Source organism: Monodelphis domestica, chromosome 2 (genome assembly GCF_027887165.1).
Source record: "Monodelphis domestica isolate mMonDom1 chromosome 2, mMonDom1.pri, whole genome shotgun sequence".
Classification (NCBI taxonomy): Eukaryota; Metazoa; Chordata; class Mammalia; order Didelphimorphia; family Didelphidae; genus Monodelphis; species Monodelphis domestica.
In genome coordinates this window covers 276,800,306-276,822,879 of record NC_077228.1, presented here as the reverse complement: position 1 = coordinate 276,822,879, position 22,574 = coordinate 276,800,306, and the positions used below count along the sequence as shown (strand labels likewise).

The 22,574-nt window shown below is 35.4% G+C and overlaps 1 protein-coding gene and 1 non-coding gene across 6 annotated transcripts in view; both read right to left on the bottom strand.

Annotated features, from left to right (window-relative positions):
- ZFAND3 (zinc finger AN1-type containing 3) overlaps positions 1–22,574 on the bottom strand; it is a 361,587-nt gene that overhangs the window by 224,515 nt on the left and 114,498 nt on the right. For all 5 annotated transcript variants that reach the window (XM_056818160.1, XM_056818159.1, XM_056818158.1 and 2 more), the window contains one exon: positions 16,455–16,495. In XM_056818160.1, the coding sequence (XP_056674138.1) occupies positions 16,455–16,495 (41 nt within the window). The remainder of the gene's footprint in view (positions 1–16,454; positions 16,496–22,574) is intronic.
- Positions 21,027–21,099, bottom strand: TRNAM-CAU (transfer RNA methionine (anticodon CAU)). The gene has a single exon. It is a non-coding gene; the product is annotated as a tRNA-Met (tRNA).

Here is a 22,574-nt window from a genome sequence, read left to right as displayed (position 1 = left end):
GTACTCTTAAAAAATGTATTTTTAATTTTTAAAAATTAACTTGGCTTTATGTTGAGTAACTTGGCTTCTAGGCTTTATCTGAAAAAGAAGTCAAGTGATGTGTTTTTCTACTGTCTTCTCAGATGTACAATTCTACGAACATTCTAAAAACATAAAAGGTCTCATTATTCTGCATATTGCACTCCTCTTTGAAATTTTATTCAACAGAAGATATCATACAAATCTATGGTAGTAATGCACTAAAAGGAATTAGGGGTTCAAATCTAAGCTCTGCCATTTAATACCTGACTGAACCTGGCTTTCCCTTTTAAGGACATCAGTTTGTTCATACATCAGATAAGAGCCTGTTCCCAGCTCTAAATATATAATCTTGTGTTTCTACAAAATTTCATTTAGCCAGATATGTTTTGTACTAGCCATCTGCTGTGAAAGCTTGTGAAAGAGTTAATGATCTAATACAAATATTATGAGAGGCATAATTAGGGGTAAAAAGATGAGAAAACAAGTCAGGGTGTGGCCCCACTAAATGAAGTCCAATCAACTAGCTCAACCTCCGTTGGAGATTCAGCTTTTAAACTCATTTTTCCTAGACAAGAGCAGCAGAATTACAAATTGTGTCAACAGTACAGAAACTGGATTGCTGACAGGTGTAAGCTGCTACCTTACAAATCCATTTTTTCCCTTCTTATTTCAACTTTTTTTTCTGGGCCTGGCTGACTTCAGTTTCCCCTCTCCATAAACTAACTTTCCCAATAGTCAGAAAAAAAGCAAAAAACACAAATCTTAAATGAAATTAAATGAACACAAAAATTAAAAACCTTTAAAAAGTTGAAAATATAAACTTTCCTTAAATTGTATTAAACAATCATTTTTGATACTGCCCTCAAAAAAGTAATTTTGTTTCACACTGTCTATTATTATGGAGCTTTTTGAGAGTAAGGGATTGTCTTTTGCCATTCTTTGTATCTCTAGAGCTTTATAGCACAGGTCCAGGCACATACAGGGTGCTAAATAAATGGCCTAGCATAGCATCAAAAAAGAAAAATACAATTATTAAGTTATCTTCATATTTTTCCTACTTTATATTGCACTTGCAATTGGGAGTACAACTCCTCAAGTAAAGAGGACCAGATAGCCAACTACCTACAATAAAAACAATTAGCTACACTTTACTAACACTTAATAAATTAGGGTAAAATTTGAAAGAGGAAAGAGTCCTGGCAAAAGAAAAAAAAATTATTACATTTCAGATTTAAATGAACTTTAAATGCTGCATAGTTTTTTAAAACTATTTTCTAAAGCAAATAAGTCCCTTGAAAATTCCTGAAGAAATTCAAGCCCCAATGAGTTGAAGAGATTGTAATTAACTTTTTGGATAATCTTTCTTTAAATTCCTAAGAAAAGAAAGCAAATATTGAAAGGTAAAAATGCAAATCAACAAACATTTTAATAACCTAACATTTTATAAAGTTTAAAATGAGAGAAAAACAATCAGGAAAAATCACTGTAGTTATTATCTACAATTTTTAAAATGCTGCTTTCTCTTAAAAAAGGAATATACCCATATTAAAAATTAGGTGATTGTCATTTTACCAAATGTTATTTTCCTGTGTGTTGCAAAGATGTATAAAGAAAAGGTCCCCAAAATGTAGAATGTCATTTCCCCCCAATGACAGTATGAGTTAGAGCAGAAGACAACAGCACTAACAACGTCAGGTGTTTCAGAAACACTAAATCTCTTTATTAACTAGAAGTGAAAGAACTTCCACAGTGCCACATGAAGCTCAAATAGAAACAAATACATAAAATCTGACCTTTAAATTTTACTTCAAAAGGACTCCTTTGGTTGTAGCATGCACATGTGTACACACACACACACACACACACACACACACACACACACACACACACACACACACACTCTGGTATGATATTTCCAAAGACCTTCTGAGTATACTAAATATTCTGAATTTATTTCTATCTAAAACAAACAAAAACATTCTGACAAGTTTTCAATAATAAAGTAGGGAACTAAACAATAATCCAAACAAACAAATCTAAGAAATAGTAATGGTTATCTGAACTAAAACTAATGGCACCCAACCTAGTGGCCTCTCAGTTGTCAATGATGCAGCTACACTTACAGAAACACTTATGCATGAACCAGACGCGCCCAGAATATTAAAGGGAGAAATGCAGCTTAGAACAAATTGAAGCTATTCAACAGTAGCACATTCTTAATATATTTATGAATGCATATGAATCAAGTATTTCCTTTCTTTCAAAGACTCTCGGTACAGGCAATAGACCTACTTTAAAAGATGTCAGTGGTAAGTTGTCAATCATCTTCCAATGCAAAAATTTTCCAGTTTTCCAAGGTGTTTTATATTAAATTAGAAATGTCTTTAAATGCAATGCAGAACTCTTCCCACTCTTCCTCCACAAGTAACTTAAAGTAAACAGCACTGTCAAAACATAGTTGGTAAAAGATTTCTCAAAAGCTTTCAGCACTAAACCTTAAGAAGAACTGTCACTAAGTGATGCACTGGCCTTGCTGACAGACACAGAGAATGTATCAGAGTGAAATAAAAGGTTATCTGCACTAGGATCAACCTATCTAACCTTCTCACGTGGCTAGGCAACACTGTCACTACTGATCAAGAGTTTATTTATTGAGGGTGAAAAAGAAAAGTACTAAAATAAGTACAAGCCCCAGAGTAGATGGTCAGCCTAACAGAAATAGGTATCATTCTTAAATCTAGCAATAACTTCAGACTTGGCATGTGCCACGAAGCATATTCCATCACTGATTCCCTTTCTGAAGGAGGCAAATAAATAAAATAAATCACAAATTGAGGTAGAAGGACAAAAATCTAAGCCCTCTTGCCAAAGAAGAGAAGAAAAACAGATTTCTAATTGTTGATTTTCATTCTACAACTACAAACTTTGATCTGATGCATGTAAAAGGTTTTGAAGGGGAAAAAACTATTTCCCACTACAATTGTTTTGAGATTGCCAGCAAGTTATATACAGTTTTATTTAACAAAGCACTTTGTTGACCAACCACCATGTAAGATGCATAGCATAAGTATTATTCTCATTTTGAGGTTAGAAAATAGCCTCCAAGTTTATTGTATCTGTAATATGAGTCTTCAGTCACATGGGAAATATGGAAATGGGTACTGCATGAAAGCACAGACATAACCCATATCAGACTATAGCCTCAGGGAGGGAGGAGGGAGAAAATCTGAATCACAAAATGTAAGAAAACAATTGTCAATAATAGTTTCTACATGTAATGGGGGAAGGGGGGATTTCAATTAAAAAAAGAAAGAAAGAAAATAACCTTAGAGACTCACATAAAAAGATATATATTTTAAGAATGGTTAGATCAAGGACTGTGAATTTTAAAACTACTCCACCCTATTCAGGCCATACTTTAGGAGATCTGATTTAGCTATTTCCTGATTAGTAACAATGGAGATACTTCTTTAAGAGAATCAAGTCTTGGGAACTATACAAGTTTCTCTACCCTACTCAGTTTAACAAGGTCAGGATGCCTGCACCATGGTCAAAGATTTAATTATCTGAGGAAATGGCCTGCAACAGACATGTGCAGAAAAAGCGGACAGACCCCTGGGCAGTCCTAAGTCAAGCTCAGCTATCATTGGTACAGATGAGACACAGGAAAGTGACGTAAAACCATCTATATAAGGCACGTCACTTGCTCTCTCTCTTTCCCCAGAGAGGCGACTCTGACTGGCAGCATGCTAAGCGTTCCGACATCTTGGCGTGGTAACAGATATTGTCTAGGTTTGGTAGTAAGTTTGCCCTTGAGCTGATTCAGGTTCAGGAATCTTGGCTGAGCCCTTTGGAGTTCAGACTGATTCCTTCCTCCTTACACTGCAAAAAACCTTATCTTCCAAGAGCCTCTGGTCTTCCTCCTGGCACTAGCCAGGCGGGAGAAAATCCTACACCTTTTTCCTTCTTCTTAATATCTTTCCACTATATCAATTAAATCACCATAAATTTTCCAGCTGACTTGGTTGTATTTCTTTTTTATTTGGGATATCCATGGCAACCAAATAATTAACATAGTTTAGGTCACAACACTAAAATTATCCTTACAGGACATAAACTATAGGTTTTCCAAACCCAAGTCCAACTTTCTCCCCCCCCCCCCCCCCCCAGGAAATCATCACAGAAGAATTTATTCAAAAATAAACCCTCAAAAAACAAAACAAACAAAAAAAACTTGGTTTGGTTTTGTCTTAAAACCCAACTTTGATCACTGGTGACTTGTTTACTAAATGTTAGTGAAGATGTTTGTCAGAACTGCATCTTAATAAATATTTGAAATCACTGTCTAATTCTAGAATACTGGCACTGTCCCCCTGTCTCTAAAATCAAAAAATCCTGCAAGGTCTTCCTTGCAGGAACAAGCATTTCTGTTGTAATATTCAAACTACAAATTAACACTGGTATTATTACTTTTATGATACTGGCACATCCCAACCAATTCAGTACAAGTACTAGAATATACCTCTAAATATTTAAGTTGTTTCTTATTTCTTTTAAGAGTACTTTATATTTGAATCTATACAAGTATCTTCTGTGCTTTGGAAGACTGATACCTAAATACTTTATGCATTTAGTAGCCACTTAGAATAGGATTTGCCTTTTTTTTTACTACCTGTATTCGTGCCACCTACACTGATTACTATATTTTATGACGCTGTGATCTGTAAAGGATGTATTTGCTATTTCTGCCATTTTACATTAATTTACCAGTTCTCTGAGCCTTAATATTTAGTCAATTTTTAACAAGGTTCCATATGGTACTGAGAAATATATTCTTTAACAGTTTCATTTAGAAGATGTCAAAGGGGCAGCTAAGTGGTTCAGTGGATTGAGAGCCAGGCCTGGAGATGAGAGACCCTATGTTCAAATCTCTCCTCAGACACTGCCTAGCTGTGTAACCCTGTGCAAGTTGGGGGCAGCTGGGTAGCTGGGTAGCTCAGTGGAGTGAGAGCCAGCCGCAGAGGCGGGAGGTCCTATGTTCAAATCTGGCCTCAAGACACTTCCCAGCAGTGTGACCCCGGGCAAGTAACTTAACCCCCACTGCCTAGCCCTTACCACTATTCTGCCTTGGAATCAATACACAGTATTGAGTCGAGTACAGTGTTGAGCTGTGAATTGGTCCAACCATTCATGAAAACAATTTTAAATTATAACCCAAAAATAACTACACTGTATACCACTGTTAGAGACAGGCACATATTCTAAAAATAAAACAACTAAACTGTTTCTTAGTAGCAGGTTTTGTTGTAGCAAAGAACTAGAAACAAGATAGGTTTTTATTAATTGGGGAGTGGCTCTGAAAATATTATGGCACATAAATACAATAAAATATTATTATATCAAAATAAACAATAAATGGGGCAAATTCAAAGAAACCAATGAATTCATGTGAAATTCATCGAATTCATGTGAAAGGGATAAAGAGTAAAAAGCAAGCAGAACTAGAAAACTTTAACTAGAAAACTAGAAAAATTTAAACAATGATGTTAATATAAAGAAAAACTTAAAAGTCTTTAAAATTTTGACCAATCATAATTTCAGAAAAATAATAGCTACCATTTTAATTTTTTTTACAAATACTATCTCATTTAATTCTCACATTAACTCTGGGAGGTAGGTGCTAGTATTATACCCATTTTGAAGATATAAAAACTGAGGTAGCAAGTTATTAAGGGACTTCCCCATCACTGAGCTATAAAATATCTGATACAGAATTTGAACTCGGATCAGGCGACCTAACTGTACCTAAGAGAAAAGGATGATACATGTTTTTCATATATACATATATACAGAGAAATAAAGGATAGGAATTGAATGAGACCTATTTTCAGAGAAAGCCAACATGTTGATTTCTTTTGCTTAATTACACTGATTACAAGGGAGAATGGAGAGTTGATGGGTAAGTGACTATGAATAAGAGAAAAAGTGGAAGAAAAGTATCAACAAAGTGCTAAAAACAGGAGAGCAAAATAAAATTCATAAACAGGAAATAAGGAGTTTGTTACTATTGTTATTCATCAATAAATAATGATGACTACTTTTTTCGATCTCTCTACATATATTTATATTTATGTTTGCTGATGTTTTATAACCTGGTTAGTCAATAAACACTTATTATATACAACTATGTACAAACAAGATATATACCAGATTAAACAGAAAATTATCATGAGAGAAAAGATGTTGGTGTTAAAAGGGAATAGGAAAAGACTTCCTTTAGAAGATAGGATTGTAGCTGTAAGATTATAGGAAGCCAAAGATACCAGTAAGCTGGGATGAGGAGGGAGTGAATTCCAGGAAGGTGGGACAGCGAGGGAAAATGCCTACATTGTGGAGATGGGGTGTCTTGTGTGAAGAATTTCAAGGAGGTTAGGGACACTGGATCAAAAAATATATGAAGGACAGCTAGGTATCTCAGTGAATAGAAAGCCAGGCCTTGAAACAGGCTCTGAGTTCAAATATGGTCTCAGACTTCAAAGGTATATGGCTCTGAGAAAGTCACTTAGCTCAAACTGCCTAGCCCTTACCACTTCTGCCTTGGAACCAATACTTAATACTGATTATGAAAGAAGATAAGAATTTTAAAAATATATATGTGTATAAATTATGGGGGAGAGGCTAGTGGTGATATAAGATTTAAGAAGACTCAAAAGGGGTAAGGAGATCAGGTAAGAAGGTTTTTAATGACAAAGCATTTTATATTTGATCCTATAGGTAATAAAGAATTACTAGACTTTATTGAGTGGGGGGATAGGGGATGGGGGGAAAAGCAGGGAGGAAGGAGTGACATAGTCAGATTTGTACTTTAAGAAAATCACTTGTATCTGAATGAAGGATAGGCTGGAGTGGAGAGAATTTGAGGCAGGCACAACCTGACCAGCAGGCTATTGTAATAGTCCAAACATGAAGTAATAAGGGCCTGCACTAGAGTGGAGACACTGTAAGAAAAAAGAAATAGGATTACATGAGAGATGTTGCAAAGGTAAAAATCAACAAGCCTTGGCAATTGAGAGTTAATAAGTAGTTGAATATGACACCTAGATTGCAAATTTTGGTGATCTGGAAAGATGGTGGAACCTTCAACGGTAATATAGAAACTAAAAAGGGAGGATTTAGGGGGAAAGATCTTGAGTTCAGGAATAAATAAGTGTTGGAAGACAACTTGCTGAAACAATATACATAAGGAAACTGGTAAAATTCCCCATGATCTGAACTGGTGAATTAGGAGTCTAAAACAGGTGAATATGTACTTTTGGACATTTAAGTCTCAACTGAAATTTCCACTAGACTTTCAACCCAATTAATATATCACAGATATATATATTTTTTAGCAAAGTAGTATCTTCAGAATTCTACCATCAGTGAAATTTTATTATACTCAGTGCCTGAAGGAGAAACAATACCATTCTTTAATGGAAAGATTTTAATAATAATGATGATAATGATAATGATAAAACAACAACTATAAAGTTCCTGTTGGGACAAGGTCAGCAAGGATTTGACTTGAGACATTCGTAAAAACTGTAATTGAACCACCTACTTTCAATACTCACCTTCCCTTTCCCTTGTATTCAATGGTTGAGTGCTAGGAACTGGAGTGGCCTGATACTGAAATAAAAAAATTTTAATGGCGATATCCTATAATGGCTATGAAAACAAGGTAAACTTAGAAAGGCAAACTTCCAAATATGATTGGTCACATGTGGAAAATTTACAATTTTATGTTATAAAGGCAAACAAATACCTTCACCTTTCCCTCTTAAAAAAGGCTAATCTGAGACAGCAGCTTATTCTTTCTTAGTCTAAAAGTTAAAGCATCTCTTTATCCCCCAGTGACTGTCAGTCCCACTCAGAGGTGCCATGTTTTATTTAAAACACACTCTCTCTCAGTAACCACTTTGTTCTAATTGGCAAGGCAAAGCTAGGTCCCCAAAGCACACAGCTCGTTACATTCAGTTTGGATTACAAAAACACGATGAAACAAACTGCATCGAAATGTACAAATTAACGGCTCAGGAGTGCACGACACGGACGTGGAATTAGATTGTAATATGGAACAAAATCCACAGGGAGGCTAGGGAACAAATCACTAGTGTCTCTATAAACTATACAAGGTTTCCAAATGAGCAAATACACAAAGCAGAGTACAGGCTTTTCCATAACTCAACCAAATTGCTAAATATGAATAGAACAGGAAAGATGACTTTTTTTTTCAACTCTTATACATATATGTATAAGGAAACGAAGCCACAAACAAGGAAGATTAACAAATGAAACCTGAAGGTTCAACTATCTAAATATGTAACTCATCTTTGTCTTCAGAATTGACAATGGCCAAGTATCATTGCAATTAAGTCATTGTTCCAAATTTTTTAAAGCATTTCTGAAGCAGAAACACAGGGGACTAAATTAGAAATGGTGTTTCAATATACAGTGAAGATAGCAAGGTTAATGAGCTTAAAGCTATATGAACAAAATATTCATGGAATAGCAAAGATGTTAAAGAATAGAGATTTCACCAAAGGAATAGAAAACATACTAGACAAAAGCATCTCCCTACAACAAATCAGCTGATCTATAAAGCCCTTAAAAGTATCTAATTTTATTTTCAGATCTAAACAGCCACTGAACCACCTCAGGATAAAGCATATGGTCTCATAACCATATCTACACATAAAAAGTAAACTTCAAAACTGTTACCACATTTTCATACATATTTTGTGGTCATCTTCGGGTTTACTGGATTCTGTAGCTTCAATGCAGGGTGCTATAGTTAACTGTTCCTTCCTCATGGCTTTTTGGCAAATGAACAGAGAGCAATTATATTCCCCTACTCCTCCAATCACAGAGATACAACAATTCCCAATGTTCTTGCTCCATGAAGACTTGGGAATACACATCCAGAATGAATCCTCTATTCCCCAGTCCCATACACTCATAGCACCACTGCTAGCCCATAGATTTAATAAATATTATTCTATTTGTCTCTGCCTTTAATGATCACATACACCACAATCTCACCTAGAAACACTTTTTAATTCCTTCTGTATCTTTATAATATCAATATTTTTATCATATTTTTAAAATTTCTTCCAAGAAAAATTATTGAAACTGAAGAATTAAGGCTAGTTAAAACATAATAATCATTCTAGAACTGAGTTTATTAAGAAATGGCAAAGATAGGACTAGGACTTTTAAATTATTTTATATATTCAAAGACTTTTAATTATATATTAATATCAGCATCTACCTACCTGGAAATTTCTTAGGAAATAGAATTTGAAGGAAGAAAAAATAATATATTAATGATATGAAGCTAGAAGTGATACTTTGAACATACTAGATAACACAACTGGAATCTAAAAAGGTTCACAAAAGAATTGATGAGCCAAATATAAAAAATAAGAATGATTATGTAAGTTCTATACATATGTTTAAAAAAAAGCAACAAAACTGAAGTACAGAGCAGAAGAGACCAAACTAGAAAAAAAGGCCAAGTCATTTTAGTCCATTGCAAACTTCATGATTATTATCACGGTCAGTGTGACATGGCTGTCAAAACAGGTCATGCAAACTCAGACTAAATTATGAGAACTATAGTATACAAAATATGGGGAGAGATAATTTCACTGTACTCTGAATTGGTTAAATCACTTCTTAGTAGAGAGATTGATGAAATGGAGTACAACCAATAGAAAAAAACTAATGTGGTGAAGGAACTTGATATCTTATCAAAAGAGGATGCTCATTAAATTAGAGAGAGAAAGGAGGGGAAATTATAAGAGATCAAAATTAAGAAGAATAGAATAGAGCATATTTTGGCCCTAAATAAAATACCTTCTACTAATGAGCTGTTTTAAAATGAAATGAGCTACCTACTTGAGGCTGAACTTCCTACTAATGGAAGTCCTTCAAACAAAGGCTGTCAACATTTGGCAGCAGTTTTATGTCAGCTTTGGTCTGTTTTAATTTTTTAAAAAAACCCTCACCTTCTGTCTTGGATTCAATACTGTGTATTGACTCCAAGGCAGAAGAGTGGTGAAGGCTAGGAAATGCGGGGTAAGTGACTTGCTCATGGTCACACAGCTTAGGAAGTGTCTGAGGCCAGATTAGAACCTAGGAACTCCCATCTCTAAGCCTGGTTCTCAATCCACTGAGCTTCCCAGCTGCCCCCATGGTCTGTTTTAATTTTGAGAATCTATAATTGAAAATGATCCAGACCTTTGATTTCATCATTCATTTAGGTAATACCTCATATGAAATCTGTAATTTTCATTTATTTTTAAAGTTATTTAATTTTCCAGTTACATGCAATAACAATTTCCTATATTTTCTGAAGATTTAAACTGTCAGAATTTGATGTGGGTTGTATGTGTATTAGCATGTAAAACATATTTCCATATTGTTCATTGTTTTAAAATACTCATATAAAATTTGTAATTTTAAAAAGTTAGAGACCTTGAAAAGTTAACTGTCCTATCTAAGGTCACACAACTAGTATCTATACAAGACCGAACCCAGGTGTCTCTGATTCAAAGACCAACCATCTCTCATAATACTGCCTCTCAAATCTATAATTCATCTATAATGAAAATGAAACTTCCCCTCTCCCAATTCATCAACTTCTACATTATCAAGGAGAAAATGCATGCTTTAGCTTGATATGGAAGTAGCTAAAATAGTAGATTCACATTAGCCCAATTTCCTACAGATGAGGAAATAAAAACCTGAAGAGATAATATAACCTGTCCAAGATTATACTAGTAGCATACAGCAGATCTAGGATTTTAATTCCATTTCTGACTCCAAATCCAAAACTTGTTCCACCGTAGGATGCTTACCTTATAAACCAATTAATTCTAATAGGAACTAAAGCAACTAGAACTATAGATTCAAGGGTTTACAGTGTCGAAAACCATCTATCTGGATCTGGATCCAACTTTATACTTTATATCCCTCTTTAGAAAAGGTTCATGGGCCCCTTTCTAGATAATTAGATTCTTCCTCATGATCTATATTCATGAAAATATAAACATGTGCACAACAATATTTGTCTGGTAACTGACCTATTAAATGTGGCCTTGCAATTTGACTTATATTAAGTCACTGAGAATTCAAAGGAATTAAAAAGAGAACAGCTCTGGAACAAGATTCTAGACTTTGAAGGGTTATTTCTATCAAATCTGTTATCACACAAGAATAGGCCATCAGTATAGGCTCAGCAGAATAAGCCATCTGCTTAAACATATAACAGACTGTTTTCTAACAGAAAGAATGTAGAAAATAGGAATAAAGCAAATGGCAACATCAGAGCTATTTTGAAGGAAACACAAGAGCTATTGATTACCTCAGCCTCCCTATTAATGTGCCTACCCAAAACTAAAAGGTACTTTTTTTTTCACTGTTTATCAAAAAAACTGCTTCATTTACCTTCATGAACACAGTAATTCATTATATAATTTAAAATCATTAAACAGTAGATCAAACTAATGTATCATTTTCTGGATACCTAGTGCTACCAGTTTGGTTCAAAATTTAATACTTGCTACATCAAATCGCTATTTCCCTGGAGTGTTTGCTGATCTTTCTACAGAGGCTTGATCTAAAAGAGCAGGTACCTAACACTTAAGTCAGAAAGAATAGAGGAAATATTGTAATATCTTATGCAGAAAAAATTAAAGCCTATAAGAGGATGAAAGAGAAAGGTTCCCTAATCAAATAATAAATACCAAAAGCATTATAATTTTAAAATTCTTGAGCACTCTACTTCAATAAAAGAATATGTCTCTCAGTAACTAGGACAAAAGGGTTTTATGCAGAACAATAATAGCAAATAATAATAAGCTGCCTTCATTTAAAGATGAGGTATTGTAGGAAAGCCCTGCTAGCCTCTACTAATAATCTGTGTACTTTAAAGGATGTTATAGGAAGCTTTATCTTTTATGTTACTCTATTCACAGAACGAAGAATATTTCCTATGCTGTAAATAAAAATCAGAGAAATTCACATTAGTAAAACTCTGAGGCTTCATCTGCTATTTGTGAGTTTGGCAACGGTGACAATTTAAAAAAAGGAAATAATACTGGAATGACTGTGGAGAAACAATTTTAAGGCATGGTTAGTAGAACTGTGAATGACAATATGGACCACTTCAGAGAAACCTGTCGAAATTTATATAAATTGATACGGAATGAAGCTAATATAATGAGAATAATAATAATTATACAATAAAAATACTATAAAGACAATGATGAAATATGCTACCCACTTTCTGATAGTGGAATAGGCATAAACTGATGGACTCAGGGTACAAAGACATTTTTAAAAAACATATATAACTAATTTGGAAATCAGTTTTGTTTGACTAAACAATATGTTAGGGGCTGAAGAATATTTTTAATAAATGATAATTTAAAAGTATATCATTACCTATGCATGTGAAGACACTCAAGCTTATTCTATATTTTGATATACTGAAACAAGGAAATATAAAATTTAAGCCGAGAAGAAATTCAAATCACCGTGTTGTTGTTCGGTTGTTTTCAACTTGTTCAGTTGATATCTGATTCTTTGTGACTCCATTTGAGGTTTTCTTGGCAAAGATATTGGAGTGGTTTGCCATTTCCTTCTGTAGTTCATTTTACAGATGAGGAAACTGAGTTTGAGAGGTCAAATGATTTAAACATGGTCATAAAGTCAAGTTATCAGGTTTTACTTACACTAAAATTTTATTCCTCGTAACAAAAAGGGTTTTATTTTGCTGCTTCTGCCTTCTTGGTTCTACCCCCAGGGTTTTCTTAATTATTTTTTTCAGCTATTAGGTCCTATTCAACCATAAGTCATTAAAACATATGGTATCTATGTAACTGAAAATAATGTAGGATTATCTGAATCATGATTATCTGAAACTTGATTTATGTTAAATATTACATTATTTTAAAAATGATATCCTAACCCCAGAGAAGAACCAAGAATATATATTTTCCTACTTCTGCTGCAGAAGTAAGGGACTACAGGTAAAGAATAACACATCTGAAGTTAGAAAGTTGCTATTGGTTGGTTTTACTGAAATATTTTTCTTTCATTTTTAATCTCTGCTTTAAAAAACAAATTCCTCCTTTTTAATTTTGACCAAAAATTATTAATTGCTTGGTAGGAAATGCATATATTCAGAAACTAATACAGTTTTAAACAAAAAAAAATCAATAATATTGAATTAAAAATCTGGTTGAATCACCAAAGGGCAAAGGACATACAGGCAAAGCAGGTGGCCTAGTAGAAAGGGTGCTTGATCAGGCATCAGAAAGACCTAAGTTCAAATTCAACCTCAATACATATGACCCTGAGCAAGTCACCTATCTCTGTATGCCTCTTTCTCCTCCTTTGTAAAATGGGCTGGAGATAGAAATGGCAAAGCCATCCAGTATCTTTGCAAAGAAAATCTCAAATAAGAATTGGACATGACAGAAAAGAAAAAGACAAGTAACTTAAGATAATAAATGTGTAATTTGCAATAAGTACATTGATTGCTTGTATTTATAAATAGGTACTTCTGGAGAGTAGATATTAGAAAATAATTTATTCCCTTTTCATACTGTTTAAAAAATTCTCTCTAAAATCCTGTGCAAAATAGGAAATCACTTTATCATGGTATACGCAGCCACTGTCCAAGTTATTACAAATTTAAATTCAAAAAAAAGGTTTATTGTATGTGTATGTTTTAAGACCACATATAAAAGCCATCCCCAATAGTATGAATAGTTCTTACATGGGCTTCAAGTGATTCTGGCCTCTTAAATTAATCTTGGTCCTGAGACAGTTATCCCAAGAAACATGTGTAAGTATGATTTTCGAGAAGGGAAAAACAAGGGAAATATTTGTGAAAAGTGGGTTGATAAAGTAAGTTGAAAGAGAATGAAACACTGACAGAATGAAAAGAAACATGAAAATTAGATTTGGGAAAATTAACTAATTTCAGTGGTATTCCATAGGAGCATTCCATCATCAAGTCATTACTTCATAAGAGGAAACAAAATCATGACAGTTCAAGAACTAATTAAATTGACTTATTCAGACTTCAGAATTTCCTAGAATTTTAGCACAGAAATATTTTCAGGATAATGCTCTTAAACACAAATCTCTTTAAAGACAATATATACATGCCTTCAGAAAACAATAGGTAACCCCCAAATGATGTCTGATTTAAAGACAGCAGATGTCAATATGAGAACTTTCCAAGGTAAAGTCCAAGAAGTCAAAAAGCGGTTTCCAAACTCAAGAGGGCCAAAGGTAACAATTGCAGACTTAGACCTAAAAGAGCTATCAATATATCCCATACTAAACTATCTTATTCATATCTGGAAAGGGAAAAAAAGTCAGCCTATACAAATAGTCAGAGGTCATTTAAACATGGGTTGCTATAGTTTCCTTTCAAGTTTCTCTAAGGATATAGCTATGGCAAACTCTTGCTTTTTCTCTACAGTCAATGGAAGAGCCAGATCTGGACCTTATATCATCAATCAGTTCCATGTAAACCTAGGTATCTAAACAAGGCTCTATGACTGATCCTCTTCTCCTTCTACTATTTCCCTTGCTTAAGCTTCCTAGATTTAATTAACATTTCTATGTTCATGATTCTCAAATCTACCTATCAGCCCTAACCCCTCTGCTAACCTCTACTCTCCTATCTATTATTGCCTTTCGGAAATCTCAAACTAGATATCTAGGAAACAAATTATTCAGTATGTCCAAATCCAAATTTGTTTTCTTCACTCAAACCCTTCCCACTTATTATTGTTGAGTACAACACCATCCTCTGAGTCCCTCAGGCTCTCAATTTAGGTGCCATTTCTAGCCCTTACTATTTCTCACTCACCTCCAACCCCTATACCCAATCTGTAGCCAAGATTCATAAATTTTACCTTTACAACATTTTTCTAGTATTTCCTCTTCTCTCTGATACACCCACTGCTCTGGTTGGACTACTGTAATAGTCTGCTGGCGGGTCTACCTAGCTCAAGTTTCTCCCCATTCTAATTCATCCTCTATTAAGATATCAAAGTGACTTTCCTATAGCACAGGGACAACTATATCACTCCCTTACTCAATGAACTCCATTTATTCTCTATGTCCTCTAAGACTAAATACAAAATGTTGTTTGGCATTCAAAGTCCTTCATAACCTAGCTGCCTCCTTCCATTCTTCTTATACCTTCCTCCCTGATATGTATGCTTTGATCCAGTGACACTGGCCTCTTAGCTATTTCACTAACAAGACAGTCCACCTTTATTTCCAGGCATTTTCTTTGGCAGCCCTCTATGCTCTCCTTCCACATTTTCACCTCCTGGCTTCTCTGGCTTCCTTCAAGTAGAAATCAAAATGTTCTACAGGAAACATATCCCAAGCTCTCTTAATTCCAGTGACTTCTCTGTTAATTCGTTGCCATTCATCTTGTATACATCTTATTTGTATAAATTTGTTCACCTGTTGTGTACCTCATTGGATTGTGAGCTCCTTGAAGGCACAAATTGTCTTTTTCTTTTTTTTTGCATCCTGAGGACTTAGCACAATGCCTGCCACAAAGTAGATGCTTAATAAATAATTACTAATTTCTAGAGGTTCCAAGGTTAGAGCAAATATCAATGTTATATTCTTATGGGTAATGCAAAAAAGTACATTTAACAGAAAGTGAAAATAAAGTTTCAGAAGAGGGAAATTAATTGTAGTCCAATGACAGATTCTCTTACTTTAACAATGGATATGAAGACCTCTTTGGAATAAAGATTCACAGTCTAACAAATCAAACAATCAGAGTTTTAGAACTTAAAGAAACCTTAGAATGGTATCTTACCTAATTCCCCTTTTTAAAGATGAGGAAAATGGTGCCTGAGGAGAAATGACTTCCTCATGATCATACAACAAGTTGGTGAAAAATCTGCTCATTTAAATTCAATTGGAAGGGCCAAGAAAAGTGAATTTCATTATGGTATTTAACATTGAAGTCATATATATTATAAAATTGTTTATATTGATGTTAATTATTCAAACCAGGATGAAGGACTGAAAATATTGCCATATTAAAACTAGAGTTTTACAGTTCAAGGTCATATTAGACATCTGTAAACTCTCCTGAGTAAAGCTTGATTCTCCACATACACAAGAGGATCTTACTTTATATACATTGAAGAATGTTTCAACAATGCAAAACAAATAAACTAAGCACCAAAGTAAGGAGAATCTGATTGCATACAAACACTAAGAAAACAAAACCCCATGCATATACCCAAAGAATATGATTTAGATCATCAAAAACAAAATTTAAAAAACAAACAAAACGAAACAAACAAACAAAAAAAAACCTTTACTGCACTTACCAGCAAAGCATTTGGAACAGAGATTCATAGTCTTGCTGGACCTGGGGCAAAAAAAAAAGAAAAAAAGAAAAGAGCTAAAAATTCAGCATCATTCTAATTAATACATAAGGAATTTGAAGTGTAGATATGCAGAAAATTTAGGACAAGGCATCTAGACTAATTAATAAGTCAACTAAGGAATGCCAAAGGAACCCCCCCATATTTATTATTCAATCCTTTAGCATAATTAATACCTTAATTAGGTAGGGGGTTCCAAATAATAGAGCAGCAATTCCCAATAAATTTAAAGACATTGAAGATACAGTCTATTTCATTTTCACAATAGCTTAGAGAACTACTATTTTCTGTATTAGAAAATACAGAAGTTACAACTATGACCACAAGCGAAGATAATACCTTTATACAAGTATCTAAAAGGGGATGAAGGAGAAGGAAAAAGTAACCTAGAACAGAAAAGGGAAAGACTTTCAGTGGATTAAAAGCTTCTAGGGTCTGCTTTCTTGCCAAACACTAGGTTCTTCTCTCCTCTACAAAATAGCTGAATCTACACATTTCTCTCTATCTCACTGAAATGGCATTTCTTTCTTCTGGACACCTTGTCTCTTCTCACAATAAAAATATTTTGCTTCTCCACTACTTTGAACATATCACAACTCCACCATTTTCCCCATTTCCCACCCTCTCCAATCACAACCAAATCAAATACAATTGCTTTCCAAACTTTCAACAGGAGTGCCTAATTGTTCTCTTTCTCATTCTAGAGAATGATGGTCTTATCACCCATTCCTTCTTACTCTTTTCTCCTTTTTTGGTATCTCCAATGCTTGGAAAGTCTGACATCTAGCATATACTTAAAGAATGTTTAATTGACATTTTGGCCATTCTTATTCCCTCAAGTTAGTTCTCTTTCTTGCTTGCTTTCTTTTTATTTGTTTTTTAAACCATTACCTTCCATCTTAGAATCAATACTGTGTATTGATTCCAAGGCAGAAGAGTGGTAAGGGCTAGGCAATTGGGGTTAAGTGACTTGCCCAGGGTCACACAGCTGGGAAGTGTCTGAGGCTACATTTGAACCCACGACCTCCCCCTCTCTAGGCCTGGCTCTCACTGAGCCACCCAGCTGCCCCCGTTTTCTTATCATATCATGATAGCTAGCATTTCTAAGCACTACATCAAATAATAAAAGTTATGATAAACATCCTTGTTTTACCCCTCACCTCAGAAAGGCCCCTAGTTTATCCTCATATTACACATAATCAATTTTAAACAGACATTAACTGAAGGAAAAAATCATTTATTTTTATGCTTTTTAGAGAATGGGTATTATATCTTATTTAAAGGTTTTTTGTGTATCTATTGAAATAATCATATTTTTTTGTTCTTATTGATATGGTTAATTATGTTTCCTCCTAATACTGAGCCAACCCTGAATTCCTAATATAAATCGAGCCAGGTCATAATTGTATAATCTTTGTGACATGTTGTAGCAGTCTCTTTGCTTTTGATAATATATTATTTTAAATTTGTTGAGAATCATTAAGGAGTGGTCTATAGGCTTCTTTCTCTGTTGTGATTATCCCTAGTTTAAAAATCAAACACTATATTTGTTACCTGAAAAGGAATTTAACAGGATCTCTTCCTTGTCTATATTTTTTCAAATAAGTTTTATAAAAGAATTAATTTTTTTTTAAATGTTTAATAGGGGGCAGCTGGGTAGCTCAGAGGATTGAGAGCCAGGCTAGAGATAGGAGGTCCTAGGTTCAATGTGGCCTCAGACACTATCCAGCTGTGTGACCCTGGGCAAGTCACTTGACCCCCATTGCCTAGCCCTTACCACTCTTCTGCCTTGGAACCAATACACAGTATTGAGTCCAAGACAGACGATAAGGATTAAAAAAAAAAGTTTAATAGAGTTCACTTTTAAATCCATTTGTTCCTGGTGGGGAGGAGTGTTTCCCTCTGGGAGCTTATTTATGACTCGCTGACTAAGCTCTTCTGATCATATGGGACTTGAATATTTTTGTAAACATTTAACCATTTCATTTAGATTGTCAGGATAATTAGGCAAAAAATGTTAAATATTTCCCTTTATTTGATAGTAACTCACTTTCCATTTTTTACAATGGTAATTTTGTTTTCCCTTGGTTATATATTTTATAAAACTATACATGTTAGGTTTATTAAGTCAATGGGATTTTTTTGCTTCCAATTTTGTTAATCTCTTCCTTGACTTTCAGGTTTTATATAAATGGAGATTTTGAACCTTTGACTTCATTTCCCAGAAATCATTAGTATTTCCCAAAATTCCCTATAATCTTTCTCCTGTGCCTCCAGGTTTTCAAGATATTGATAATTCAACTGTCTGTAACTCCTCCCATGCCCTCCTTCACATGATGCAGAAATTATGGTAGCATAGTAAGGCAGGGATTTTGAAATAGCTAATCAGCCATGGGCAAGTGGTTTTTATTTTATATCACCTTTATTCCTTGATTTCTAATGATCATATAATAAACTTCCTAAAATATATTATTTTATTATTTGAGATTTAGTTCTAAGTTTCACAGTTTCTATTTTGTGTTTTTGTTTTATTTTTGTAAGTGAAATAGATTAGGTATACAATTTACACATGCAAACAAACAAGCACAATATCCTAGTATTTGAAAAGCCCAAATATTCCAGCTACTGAGGTAAAAACTTACTATTCATTAAAAAATATTGGAAAAACTATAAATGATTCTAGTATAAACTAAGTATAGACTACCATTTAACTCTACATATACCAAAATAAACTACAAAATGATCCATGGCTTAAGACATAAACGATGACGTCAAAAACAAATTATGAATAAGGAAGAAATTAATTGTCAGATTTATGTATAAGTTAAGACCTATCAAAGAATAGAGATCATCACAGATAGGATAAAGGAAAATTTTGATTATATAAAATTTAATAAGACTTCTAAACAAAACCAATACAGCTAAAAATCAAAGAGAGCAAATAAATAGTAAAATCTTTGCAGCAAATTTCTCCTGTGAAGGGCTGTGATACCACAGCATTTTCAGAAAACTGAAACACAGTATACAAATCTATGCCTGACTAGAATTACACTTCTTTACTCACAACAACAGTAAAGTCTTAATCAATCCACATGTATTAAGCACTTTCTATGTATTTTTAATACAATTATTTGTATGTCTACCTAATAAGAAAACTAAGGCACAGAGATAGACAGTCACAGAACTAGAAAAAGTAGGTCTAGAAAACTACTAGAAAACTACTAACTCAAAAAGGATCATTATAGTTCAATTTTAATCCTTTTGTGTTGAGGGCTTCATCTCACATATTTAAATTAAAAGAAATTTTGTTAAATCTTTTTTATTTGTGTCCAATTCTTCATGACCCCCATGGGTTTTTTTTGTTTTGTTTTGTTTTGTTTTGTTTTTGGCAAAGATACTGGGAGTTGTTTGCCATTTCCTTCTCCAGCTCATTTACACATGGAAACTGAGGCAAACTGTGAAGTGATTTCTTCAAGGTCACATACCTAATAAGTGTCTCTGACCAGATATGAATTCATGAAGATGAATTTTCCTGATTCTAAGTCTGGCATTCTATCCATTGCACCACCTACCTGCCCTAGAAAGAAATATCTACATATAGCTCAACAACACATATTGCTAGAATAATATTCACATACAAACAATAAAACTAGTCAAAAAATTCCATTCTTCTAATGCCAAGTTATTCCACACATCCTTCTATTCTTCACTGTTACAAAAGTCAAGATTAATTCTCAAAAACAGAGTTAACTTCCTGTTAACTAACTTGGAAGAAAAGATTTTTACCTTACTCAGATCCCTATCCATTAAGCAGCAGATTGCTAACATCATGTTGGGTCTATGGGAACCCTAGACTCTCCCTAGACAATGAGAAACCAAAAGTTGGCACAGGGTTCTCAAAGGAAGGAGATTCTTTTTGTTGCTGGGACAACTTAAGAAATAGGCTCTGTCTGGTGGAGTCCTTGTCTCTTGTCCAAGAAGCATCAAAGAGTGCCGGAGGGAATTGACAGGCCTACCACTTTTCTTGTTCCCTTGCTCCAAAAGGCATAGTGGGGACTAGGCAGAGGGAGTCAACTTGTATTCATCACCAAGTGTCACAGTTTTAACACTTAAATTTCACTCAAAAAAAAAAAAAGAGCATAGTAGAATTTTCCTTATTGTCCCCTTAATCTCTTATGTTTACCTATCTATATCAGCAGTAGCAGTATGTAAGAAGGCAACAAGCATTTATTAAAAGATTATTATGTGCTAGACACTGTGAAAGGAGCTGGGAATATAAATACAAAAAAAGAGAATCCAGGGGCTCAAAGATTTTACATTCTAATGAGAGAAGATAAAAGGGGTATACTTGTAAGATATCGTCAAATTAGCAGCTACTGGGAGCCACAAGTGAGAGAACTGGATGTCAGGTGGGGGTCAGAGGCTGGAGAGCTGGCTAGGAGGGCACGACAGGCCCTCCATACCAGAGATACTACCCCTCCCTGAGCACCCCATACACCCCGAATGTAGAGCGGATGCCCCGTGTGAGGATCGAACTCACGACCTTCAGATTATGAGACTGACGCGCTACCTACTGAGCTAATGAGACTCCTTAAGGCTCTCAGGCCACACACTGGGCAACAGCTTCGACAGGCCGGCTAAACCTTGTGAGAGTAGCCATCAGGTCGTCGACCCCTGGTGAACCAGGGCTTTGCTCACCCAGCATGTGAAGACTGCTTACGCTGAACAGACGGAAGAAACCAATGAGAAGGTTCAACGGCTGAGAGGGTGACGCAGCGAAGCACTGTGGAGTGTTTAGGGTGTGTTGGAGCACAAAGGACAACACGGCCATCCAATGCAGCTGAGGAAGTCTCCAGACGTAACTAATTTTTCGTGCCAATGGACCCAGGCTTCCAACGCCGAGAGTGAGACTGTCTCTGTGCATCGACTTTTCTACTTAAATCTCTTTCACGCACAAGTATCTTTGTGCACACTCATCTATCCTAACCCCGTCCACCCTCTTCAAGACCTGCGGCGATGGGGGAGTGACGACGCAACAGGTGGAGGTGACCACGGGCAGTTGTAGTCACGATCCTGCACGTAGGCGGCCCACAGACCAGTGGTCGCTCGGCCCTGTGGGCAGCAGGGACGTTCGGCAGCATCCTGGGCGACTGAGCAGCCCTTTCTAGGACAGCACTGCTCACCCTAATCAAGGGAGGGGACTAGAAAAGGTGTCCCAAACATTGCCTGCCCTACAAACACCCGGTCAGCACACCACGGCTGGCGGGTCATCCCCTTTAAGTGGTCAAAATCAAAGAAAAAATACAAAGAAACTCCTACTAGGAGCATGGAACATCAGAACACTACTTGATAGAGAGAATACCCCAAGACCTGAGAGAAGAAAAGCTCTAATCGGTAAAGGACTGGTGCGATATAACATCGACATCGCAGTCTTAAGCGAAACACGCTTACCAGAAGACGGATCACTCAGTGAACCCACCATTGGATACACCTTCTTCTGGAAAGGTAGAGCCTCAAATGAAGACAGAATCCACAGCGTTGGCCTGGCCATCAAGACCAGTTTGCTCAAACAGCTGCCAGACTTGCCTGTGGGCATCAGTGAGAGGCTCATGAAGATCCGTTTGCCTCTCAGCAAAGACCGGTATGCCACAATCATCAGCGCATATGCCCAAACACTGACCAGCACAGGGGAGACCATTGAGCAGTTCTACTCTGACCCGAGTGCCATCCTGCACTCAGTGCCCACAAATGACAAGTTGATACTACTGGGAGACTTCAACGCCCACGTTGGCCAGGACCATGAAAGATGGAAAGGAGTGCTCGGCAAACACGGCGTGGGCAAAATGAACAACAAAGGCCTACTGCTACTCAGCAAATGCTCAGAGTTTGAACTCACCATCACGAAAACTGTGTTCAGAATGGCAAACAAATATAAAACAACGTGGATGCACCCAAGATCAAAACAGTGGCATCTCATTGACTACATCATTGTACGCCGGCTAGACATCCAGGATGTAAAGATCACCAGAGCCATGAGAGGAGCTGAATGCTGGACAGACCACA